Source organism: Cebus imitator, unplaced genomic scaffold (assembly GCF_001604975.1).
Source record: "Cebus imitator isolate Cc_AM_T3 unplaced genomic scaffold, Cebus_imitator-1.0 Scaffold129, whole genome shotgun sequence".
Classification (NCBI taxonomy): Eukaryota; Metazoa; Chordata; class Mammalia; order Primates; family Cebidae; genus Cebus; species Cebus imitator.
This window is the reverse complement of record NW_016107444.1, coordinates 2,510,665-2,522,207: the sequence shown is the minus strand read 5'-3', so window position 1 is coordinate 2,522,207 and position 11,543 is coordinate 2,510,665. Positions and strand designations below refer to the sequence as shown.

The window sequence follows — 11,543 nt, the reverse complement described above, 5'->3', positions numbered from 1 at the left end:
AAAAATACAAAAAATTAGCTGGGCATGGTGGTGCGTGCCTGTAATCCCAGCTACACAGGAGGCTGAGGCAGGAGAATTGCCTGAACCCAGGAGGCGGAGGTTGCGGTGAGCCGAGATTGCGCCATTGCACTCCAGCCTGGGTAACATGAGTGAAACTCCGTCTCAGAAAAAAAAAAAACACATCTCCCTAAGACAGAGCTTGCTCTGAGGTCAAAGTTCTTGTAAGGGAGCTAGGATGTGGGGAGCAAAAATGCCTAGGAATAATATTTCCTCCCTCAGCTCATCATAACACCACACCCTGTAGAGCCCCTGCCACTTCTGCAAAGGAGAAATGGCTGACATGGGCTTTGCTGAGTTGCTCAGCAGATCCAAGGCCTCCCAATGGCTTTGCTACTCCCTGACAAGAGAAGCTTTCCTACAAGAGTGCTTAATGACCCACATATAACTAGCATTATCTTCTTTCTCTCCTCAGCTCCCCAAGACAAGGAAGGGCTCCTCTCTGATGTGGCAAACACAGCTAGATTCTTACCTAGGATGCCGGAATTAACAAAATGTACCAAGCTGAAATATTCAAGCAGATCATTCTGGATAGGGGTTCCAGAGATGAGCACCCGCCGGCTAGTGTTCAAGCTGTCCAGGGCTTGGTAAGTCTGATTCTCAGAGTTCTTGAGCCTGTGTCCCTACAAGAGAATTCTTATTTAGGGTACAATATGGCATTCCCTATATGGTAGCAAAGTTTCATGTAGACAGGAAAAGGAGTCAGAAAACATTCCAGGCCAGGCGCAGTTGCTTATGCTAGTAATCCCAGCACTTTAGGAGGTAAAACAGGCGGATTACTTGAGCCCAGGAGTTCCAGACCAGCCTGGCCAACATGGTGAAACCCCATCTTTACAAAAAACCACAAAAATTAGCTGGGTGTAATTGCTTACACCCATAGCCCCAGCTACTTGAGAGGCTGAGGTAGGAGGATCGCTTGAGTCCAGGAGGCCAAGGCTGCAGTGAGCCATGAGTGCACTGCTGTACTACAGCCTGGGTGACATAGTGAGAAACTATCTCAACAACAAAAAAAGATTACAGGCTCTAGGGCCTTGGGAACTAGGCAGCGGGCAGCAAGAGAAAGGGTTCACCCATTTGACTATGGAGAATGTTAGGCTCAAAAGACAGACCTCCTATTTCCAGACCAGTGCTATACCCATAAAGCAAAGATTCCCTCTGTTCCTTTCCATCCCTTTCCCTGCCCCAACCTCCAGAGCCTTGGCAGCCCACCTATACTCTTCAGAGATCATGTGGCCATGTGACAAACACATGCTTTCAGGGAGTCCTCCCTCCACATCAGCCTACCCAACTCAGAACTTTCTGAGCCAGACATCTTCTGTATTAGATTCCAGGCCTTGTAGGGGCGTCAGTGTTAAAAGGACTTGACCCAGTCTCCAGGTCCAACCAGAATCCACGCAGCTAGCAAAGCTAGAGCTTCCCTCTGCTTCCCTTCACATCTCTTCCCTAATCCCTATTCTCCCTGTCCTGTCCCCCCATTCTCCCCACACCTCTATTACTTCTCTCTTTTAAGCCTTTTTCAAGGAAATCATAAAGGACCACCTTCCCTCTTTTTCCAATAACTACATGGGCAAGATCAGGCCCGTACCTTTTCTATATCCAGCCCCACACTGGGGAAGGCACACAAAACTCAACCACTAGTGAAGGAACCGTCTTTCAGTCTTGTTCTCTCAGGTCAGGCTTTAACCATGCAATTAAATACAGACCCTCCACTGACTCTCCCATCTATAGCATCAAGTCCAAGATCTTTTAAGCTCACTAGCTTAGCATTCAAAGCCCTTTTCAATGAGGTCCCAGTGAACTTCTCTGGCACTCTCCAAGCTTGTTACAGTCCAGGAAGCCTGACCTCCTCATCACTCCTAATGCTAGATTTCCTTATGTCTCTTTGCCCATGCCACTACTCTGCCTAGAGCTCTTTTCCACAGGCAAGTTCCTCAGATGTCACCTCCTATGCAAAGCTTTCCTCAGTGACTCCAGGCTGCTGGTCTTTCTCACCTCTGTGCTCCTGTGGCACTATGTACATAATGGCCGCTACTATTTAATGAACCCGTTTAATGTGGTAGGCACTGCACTAAGCACTTTACCTGTATTATCTTCTGAGAATTCTCTTCCATCCACATAAATGGAAATTGTATTATCCATTTTAGAGATGAAGAAACTAAGGTTCAGAGAGGTAAACAGTTACCCAAAATCATGCTGGTAGAAAGTAGCAGAGCTGGGATTTGAACTCAGGTCTGTATGACTCACTGTACCACTCTGCTCTCATACCACTCTGCTCTCATCTAATATATATAATAGAGTACTAATCACACTCTACTGTATTTTATCTTCTCAACTAGGCAGAGACTAGGATTTCTTGTTTTTTCTTTTTTTCTGTTTTAAGAGTCTCACTCTGTCGCCCCCAAGCTGGAGTGCAATGGCGTGATCTCAGCTCACTCCAACCTCCACCTCCTGGGTTCAAGTCATTCTCCTGCCTCAGCCTCCCAAGTAGCTGGGATTACAAATACTCACCAACATGCCTGGCTAATTTTATATTTTTGGTAGAGATGAGGTTTCACCAATGTTGGCCAGGCTGGTCTCAAACTCCTGACCTCAGGTGATCCATCTGCCTTGGCCTCCCTAAGTGCTAGGATTATAGGCATGAGCCACCACACCCCGCCAAGACTAGGATTTCTTTTCTTTTCTTTTTTTTTTTTTGAGACAGGGTCTTGCTCTGTTGCCCAGGTTGGCGTGCAGTGGTGTGATCTGAGCTCACTGCAACCTCCACCTCCCGGGTTCAAGCAATTCTCCTGCCTTAGCCTCCGAAGCAGCTGGGACTACAGGTGCGTGCCACCAAGCCCAGCTAATTTTTTGTATTTTTAGTAGAGATGGGGTTTCACCATATTGGCCAGGCTGGTCTTGAACTCCTGACCTCGTGATCTACCCACCTCGGCCTCCCAAAGTGCTGGGATTCCAGGCGTGAGGCACCGCTCCTGGCCAAGACTAGGATTTCTTAAGGCAGAGACTATGTCAGATTCACCTGTATAATTTCAGTGCATAGGACAAAGCTCAGTGAATGTTAGTTGAAGAAAATAATTAATTAATGACCAACGTTGCTATTAAAGATTAAATAAACCAACGGGGCACAGTGGGTCACACCTGTAATCCCTGCACTTTGGGAAGCTGAGGCAGGTGGATCACCTGAGGTCAGGAGTTCGAGTCCAGCCTGGCCAACATGATGAAACCCTGTCTCTATTAAAAATACAAAAATTAGCTGGGCGTGGTGGCATGTGCCTGCTTCCCCAGTTCAGGTGATTCTTGTGCCTCAGCTTCCCAAATAGCTGCTATTACAGGCATGTGCCACCATGACTGGCTAACTTTTGCATTTTTAGTAGAAACGGGGTTTCACCAGGTCAGCCAGGCTAGTATTGAAATCCTAACTTCAGGTGATCTGCCCGCCTCAGTCTCCCAAAGTCCCAGGTTTACAGGTGTGAGCCACTGTGTTTGGCCTAGAAATTAAAAAAATAATAATTATTAGAGGCTCCAAGCACTAACCCAAAAAAAGGCCTTAGACTTCTGAACTGAAGAGGGAAATGAGACTTGAAAGTCAGAATCGCCCAACAGGTCCAGGGGAAATGGACACTAACAATTAGGTCCTCTAAACTGAAGCTCCCAGCATCATGAGATCTCCAGGGTCCGACACATAAAAGGCACTTAATTAATAACCCAACGAATGAAATGGGCTGCCACACTATCCTATCTGTCTCTGCAGAAGAGAAAGCCAACCCAGCTCCCTATTGCACCAGTCACTAGGATGCACGTGGGTCTCGATGAGGAGCAGAGGTACAACCCTTTCATACTCGAGTCAAACTTCTTCCTACACCAAGCATCCAAGGGAAAAAGGGATAGAAAAGAGCCAGGACTTGGAATCTCACAGCTGCATTCACATTCCAGCTTACTATGTACTCGCAGGGCAAACCTGGGCAAGTCACCACACACTTCTCTGAGTTTGTCTAAATATCTTTAAGATTGAGATGATGATGAGGTCAATCCCTCTGCTATTCATACACTTGTACAAAGTACTCTCATATATCCTCTCTTGATATGGATTATATCCCTTTTGAGTAGCCCCTGTGCCATCTACTCTACAGATGAAGAAAAAATCTCACAGCAGTCTCATCTGTGGAAAGTCATGCTTGTAAGTGGCAAAGCCAAAGTTGATCCCATGTCTTTTGATTGAGGATCAAAGATTTTATACATACAAGTTATTATGAAAAACTGTGTTCCAGTGAAAAGCATTAGCTGGGAGAAAGCCGCTGTGGGAGCTGAGAACATGAAAGCCTGAAATGGCACCTTCCCTTTCCAGGGTCTGAAAAGGACAAACCCTCTCCCGTCCTGGAGTCAGATGACTATCTTTTCAGGACTTTTGGTTCCTCAGATTTCTGACAGCTGACAAAATAAAAGGTAAACTAGTGGAAAGGTAAACAGCCAAAGGGCTGTAGTGTGATAAGAGGCAGGCTCATCCCTTGTGCCCTCCAGAGTCAGCTCATAAAACATGACAGAGTGGGAAGGCAAAAAACACTAAAGAGTAGAAAGAGGCTGGGCACAGTGGCTCACATCTGTAATCCTAGCACTTTGGGAGGCTGAGGCCACAGATTACCTGAGGCCATGGATTACCTGGGGCCAGGAGTTTGAGACCAGCCTGGCCAACATGGTGAAACCCTGTCTCTACTAAATATACAAAAATTAGCCAGAGTGGTAGTGCATGCCTATAGTATCAGCTACTCCAGTGGCTGAGGCAGGAGAATCACTTAAACCTGGGAGGCAGAGGCTGCGGTTAGCCAGTATCACATTACTGCATTCTGCCTGGGCAACAGAACAAGACTCTGACTCAAAAAAAAAGAGTAGAAAAAAAATTTAGATGCTCCCTAATCCTCAAAGGCTCAACAGCTACAGCCTGCCTTCCTCTCCCACAATGCTTTGGCCTCTGGACCCAGCTCCTGGCACAGTCCCCCTCCACAGTGATGAAGCAGATGCCAGGGCCCTGAACCGCAGGGCAGTAACATGCATACCTCACCTCAACCTGGTCAGTTCCTTACTCCTACAAGGAAGTTGGGAGTTTGAAGACCAGCCAGACAATGAATGACTGGAAAATAGCTCACAACTAGAAAGCATGACACCCAAAAGTAAGCTTTTTTCCTCTGTCCCCTCTCTGAAGTTCCTCAGACAACTGGCTAATCTATAGTACCCAGAGCTGAGCCTAGCCTGCCAACTGGTTGACAGATAGGGCCAAGTCTTTCAGCCACCTCTCCACTAGAACCTCAGGGGTATACAAAGGACCTTAACTCTCCCCAGGAGTTGCAAACAATGGCTGCAGCCTCAGGGTCGCCAAGCCCACTGGGAAGTCCTGGAAAATTCTCTATAGTAGGAAGCTCCCAGCCACCCTCACTGCTTCCTAAGTACTAGCCTCTCTACTGGCATTCACATATACTGGAAAAGACCAGGAAGTAACTACGGCCACATTCCCTTAGTCCCAGAGAAAAGGAACTAGGAGTCACCATAAACTACTACAAAGTGTATGGACTTTCTCAACTCTGCTTTTGTTCATGCAAGTACCCCCAACCTAGAATAACCACCAGGGCTTACATTTGCCAAGGCTTTATGACATACCAGGCACTGTGATAAGAGCTTTTTCTCAATCATTTCATTTAATCTTCACAATAATCCTATGAGGCAGATATTATCACCCCATTTTACTGATGTAGAAACAGAGGTTCAGCTAGTAAAGTAACTTGTTGAAGGTCACACTGCTGATAAGTGGCAGAGCCAAGATATGAATAAAGGTCTTTAGCACCTGTTCCCTGTGAAAGGAAAATAAAATCTCAGGCTAATCCTCAAAGACTCAAGTATGCCAATGGGAAAAGTTAAGCTTGGGAACTAGTCATGCAAAAAACTGCCTTTCCTTTCATTCCTAAACAGATAGCCAGAGATAGAAGGCCATGCCTCTCCCCAGGTGGCCTCCCTCACTCTGACAATGTAAATGAACAGCTTATCGTTACAGGTAGGGGACAAAGACAAGACTACAAATCCTCTCTCCCAGAAAAATGTACATTTGACTTCTTCCTCTACTCTTTATTTACTTAACCTTATGTAAAATGCAGATTTATTAAGCTGAATGTATAACTGACGGCTCCTCCTTCCTTCCTGCCTGCTCTTGCCCCTTTTTATGTAGGGGTGGGTGTGTGTGTGTGTGTGTGTGTCTGTGTCTGTGTGTGTGTTTTGAGACAGGGTCGTGTATGTCTCTGTGTTTTGAGACAGGGTTTCACTCCCATCATCCAGGCTGGAGCGCAATGGCACAATCTCGGCTTACTTCCCGGGCTCAGCTGATTCTCCCACCTCAGCCTCCCAAGTAGCTGGGAATACAGGTGCACCACCAGACCTGGCTAATTTTTTAAATCTTTTTTTTAGTAGAGGTGGGGTTTCACCATGTTGCCCAGGCCAGTCTTGAACCCCTGGGCTCACGTGATCCACTCACCTCAGCCTCCCAAAGTGCTGGGATTACAGGCGTGAATCATTGTGCGCAACCCCACTTTAAATACTGAAGTCCTCAAAACCCTCTTTGGAAAAAGCATAGGCTACAGATCCTACTGTAGCTTGTGTCTTTTTCCCCTAGAGCATGCTCAACATTGACAAAATAAATCTAAATTGAGACTTGTCTCAGACACTTTCTGATTTATATCCTCTAAACACTGCTACCCATCCTTCGAGGTCCTTCTTTAGTCTAGGAATACTATCTGGAGGCAACAAAGTCAATTAGCCACAGCATCTCACTGTCCTTCAGAGTTCTAAGCATTGTTTAAGCCCTCTTTTGGCAGACAGTATCTTGTATTTTGGTATCACAGGCTCTTCTTGTCACTTGTCTCCAAGGCAGCATCCTGTCTTCAGCATTCCCCAGCGACTAGCACAGCCCTTGTAAGGCAATACTCAGTGAAGAGATTTTGACTGATTTTCTCCTACCACCCAGACTGCCGAGAGTCAAGTACCTCATCACATATGACCAGACCAACACTTCCTTTCTGGAGGACTCCAACATGAAGGCGGAAGGTCTCATAGGAAATGATGAGGATGGGAGAAGGCACTCTGGCTCCACGCTGGTTCATGAATCCTTCTACAACAGAAAAGGTGTCGAAGGAACCATTCAGAATCTTTTTAAGAAAACCAAAACAATTTGACAGTTCTTTAATTTAGCCTGGAAACAACTGACTACACTTCAACTATTTTCTATGGAAATTCTCTTTTCTTCTACCCCTGCACTGCCCTCAACCCTGGCCATAAGAGAGCATACACATAAGAAAGCAAGCAGCAGGCTGTGTAGGAGAGTGCAGCCATACCCAGCTTTTGGTCTATTTCGTCCTTAGATCCTCCATCGATGGCCAGAGGTTGGATCCTCCCTCCGAGCCATTTCCCAACCTCATTGTACCAGTTTTTCACCAGGCTGGAGGGTGACACCACCACTGCCTTGTCAATTTCTGGCTTGCACTCTGGACTCTGGCGCAAAAGTGTCCACATCAATGTGATGCACTGCAGCGTCTTTCCCAGGCCCATCTCATCAGCCATGATGCAGCCATGGCTGCCAGGGATGCGCCGACTGGTGACACACTCCCACAGGAATTTCACTCCCTAGAGAATAAAAGCCTTCAGTCCATTTGGCACATACGCTGCTGCTGTCCCAGGGATGGTAGTCTCCCAGGCTCAGCCCCTGGCCCACACTTCGTTCCCCTCACCCTCATTTACCTCTCTCTGATGAGGCCGCAAAACCTTACTGAGAATAGGGTCAACAACCACATGGACAGGGAATTTCTCCCTGAGAAAACACAGCAAAAAAAAACCAGGGTGGTCAGACATGGGCAAAGGAATACCCTCGGGAAGCTGTGTCCTGAGGATCCAGAGGCAACAGAGGCAACTGCCTGAGAAGACCTTCTTGGCTGATAAATCATAAAACCATAGCAAGTTACTGCTTTAGGAGTTAGAAAGTTAGCAGAGAGGGATGAGTTCCCTATGTCATCACCTCAGTCACTCTTCCTTGTGAATGAGCATCCTCGAAGACAGGAGGGGATGAGGAATGCCCACTCACTGGACATGACCACAGGCTCTTCCCCAGGTATTCTGCTTCCCCCACCATCTACTCTCTGAAAACATAGGTCAATCCTAGAGAAATCACACCAAAATACCCTCTGCCCTCCCAAGTATGTGTGCATGACAGAGGACCAGAACTGCTTAGGAAATACCAATGCACGTACTTGTCGAGCTTCAGCTGGTCATGGGCGCTCAGTGGGGGAGGCTCATACAGAACCAAGGCATCTTTCTCCAGGGGGTCATGGAGGGCCCGGCGGACCCCAGCCCTTTTCAGGCCCAATGCCCGAGAGCCCAGAGGACCTACAAACCAACAATCATTCCGTCACCTGAACCTCTCTCTGTTCAGGACCCCCAGCAAGCCCAACTCAAATGCCTGTCCTTTACTTTCTTAAGCTCCCATATGATACTTTCTCTCTGAGAATACCTCCAAACTCAGTTTGGGCATCTCTACATGACCATTTTCCCATTCTTCTTTTTTTTTGAGATGAAGTCTCACTCCATTGCCCAGGCTGGAGTGCAATGGCACAATCTTGGCTCATTGCAACTTCTGCCTCCTGGGTTCAAGCAATTCTCCTGCCTTGGTCTCCAAAGAAGCTGGGATTACAGGCGCCTGCCACCATGCCTGGCTAATTTTTGTAATTTTTTTAGTGGAGATGGGTTTCACCATGTTGTCCAGGCTGGTCTTGAACTCCTGACCTCAGGTGATCAGCCCACCTCGCCCTCCCAAAGTGCTGGGATTACAGGCATGAGCCACTGTGCCCAGCCCCCATTCTGATTTGAAATGGAGCTTTTCCCATTTTATTTCTCCCATTCAACTACAAACTTCTGAGGTTCCAGATCTGGTTAATTTCAACTCAAGACAATCCTGGGAAGGCCTGAAATTCTAAAGGGGGTTTTCAGGGAGTTTTCTGAGAGCTCCTGAGAGCTGGCCACAGCCAAGCATAGTGTATCAAGCCTGTAGTCCCAACACTTTGAGAAGCCAAGGTGGGAGGATCGCTTGAGCCCAGGAGTTCAAGATCAGCCTGGCCAACATAGTGAAATCCTATCTCTATTAAATTTTTTTAAAATTAAAAAAAAAGAGAGAAAGCTGGCCTCCATACTCCTCCAAGCCCCAGTTTTAGCACAATGCTGTACCCTACATATGACGTAAGGGAAAAACCTTACAGAATCTAGGCTTCCCACACAGTCAGCCTCCTAAGAGATGCTACTGAATGCACTTGGATTGCATGAAGCCTAGGTCCATCAGCCATCTTGGCCTACCAGGAGCATTCTGAGCACTGTGACACCTCTATCAAGAAGATGAGGGGCAGGTAGTTTTGGCAGCTCTTACTGAGGCTAACACAGTTTTCATGCGGGCTTCAGGGGGGTCACCCGAAACACAGCCACCGCTGGACTGGCACCTTCAATTCCCAGCTAAGATTATATTTACAAAAGCAGGTTTTTAATTTGTTCAGGCACGCATACATGTGACTGATTTAAAAAACAGAAAAAACCTCCATTTTACCTTGATAATTTGGAATGGGGACTTTGAAAGGCTTTGACAAAATGCTTCGAATAAATGCTTCCTGAAAAGAAAGGCAAAACAGGGATTCAGAACTGATTGGAGATGTTATGGGACAGTATTATGATATGTTTCACATTAAGTTTTATACAACAGCTTCCATCTTTGAGGCTTTATGTAAGGTTCTACAAATATCCAGGGACAGCAGACGTGTCCAGCCTCAGTCAACCACAAGGCTTAGAACCCATTCACTCATTAAAGACCATGCCAGTGAGGACACCTAGCTCTTCCCTAGGTTGCAGCACCCTGGGAAGGAAATACCACAGACTTAGTCAACCCCAGGAATAACAGAGAATTCTAATGTCTGGGTTTAACGACTGTTATAAAGGGCTACACCTTCCCAATCACACCTCACAATTCTTTTTTTTTTTTTGGCCACATCAGTTCTGCCTCATATATCTCACACGCACATCAGCCTCCTTGGGAACTAAACAGCTCATCAAAGGTAGTAGGATAAATGGGAGCCATAGTATTAATAAAATAATATTAACAACAGCAGGCCAGGCATGGTGGCTCGCACCTGTAATCTTAACACTTTGGGAGGACAAGGCAGGAGGATCACTTAGGGCAAGGAGTTCAAGACCAGCCTGGGCAATATAGCAAGATCTCATCTCTATTTTTAAAATATATATTTAAAAATATAAATAAAGGCCGAGTGAGGTGGCTCATGCCTGTAATCCCAGCACTTTGGGAGGCCAAGGTGGGCAGATCACAAGGTCAGGAGATCAAGACCATCCTGGCCAACATAATGAAACTCAGTCTCTGCTAAAAATCCAAAAAAGTAGCTGGCACACACCTGTAGCCCCAGCTACTTGGGAGGCTGAGGTAAAAGAATTGCTTGAACCCAGGAGAAGGAGGCTGCAGTGCGCTGAGATAACACCCCTGCACTCTAGCCTGGCGATGGAGCAAGACTCCGTCTCAAAGAAAAAAAAGATCTATCTATCTCTATATATATATGTACATATATACATACATAAAAATAATGATGGCTACCAATGTATGCTAGACACAGAACTAAGCCTCTTTCATTCATGTTACAATTTCCTAACAGCTGCATGAGGAAGGTATATTCCTGGTGTTCCCATTTTACAGACGAGCGAACTGAGGCTCAGCATGATAAAGTTACTTTCTCAAGTCATACAACCATTACAGATGCAGGACTTTCTTGGTTCTACAGCCTTTACTTATACTAAGTAGGCAATGTGGCCTCCCCCCCACTCTGTTTGAGTGCAGCCATGCAGATCAGCCCAGACCCATTAGCTTCCTGCCATGTAAGGCACAAGAGAAGGAACATGAGAAAGGGACATGAGAGAGAAACTAAGCCCAACACTAAGAAAAAGCAAGTGGGACAAGGGTGACAGCAGGTAGATATATGTGGGTCCTAGAGAGGTAGCACTGGTGCCTCCACCTAAGGGCCTGCAAGAAGCCTCTGTACAAGCACTTCTGCCTGAAACCAGCATTATTCCATGGGCCATGGGGCTGGGGTAAGGGCAGAGGAGAAGGCAGAAAAATGAACACAGAGCTAACTCTGACAGCTCCCGTGGAAGTTCTGGTCCACACACACCTGAGCCCTTTGTGGAATTGTAAAAGCCTGTGAACCTCAACAAAACCAGAGCTGGAACCCAAGAGAGACCAAAGAGAAATAAAAAGCAGAAACCCTAAAGGTAATTTTAATGGGAATATATTAGTGAAAAAAGCAGTAATGAAAAAATGTCCCTTCTAGCAAAAAATGTAATCTAATAGAAAAAAAGCAAGCCTGCCTTGATATTTTTACCTTTGTATTCTGACTCATTTCTTCACACATCATAAATGT

At 46.3% G+C, this 11,543-nt stretch overlaps 1 protein-coding gene across 3 annotated transcripts in view; it reads right to left on the bottom strand.

Moving 5' to 3' along the window:
• RAD54L (RAD54 like) overlaps nt 1-11,543 on the bottom strand; it is a 29,878-nt gene that overhangs the window by 10,805 nt on the left and 7,530 nt on the right. For all 3 annotated transcript variants that reach the window (XM_017540891.2, XM_017540890.2, XM_037742891.1), the window contains exons 4-9: nt 9,674-9,734; nt 8,334-8,469; nt 7,828-7,897; nt 7,425-7,713; nt 7,077-7,201; nt 530-680 (exon numbers count right to left, since the gene is read on the bottom strand). In XM_017540891.2, the coding sequence (XP_017396380.1) occupies nt 530-680; nt 7,077-7,201; nt 7,425-7,713; nt 7,828-7,897; nt 8,334-8,469; nt 9,674-9,734 (832 nt within the window). The remainder of the gene's footprint in view (nt 1-529; nt 681-7,076; nt 7,202-7,424; nt 7,714-7,827; nt 7,898-8,333; nt 8,470-9,673; nt 9,735-11,543) is intronic.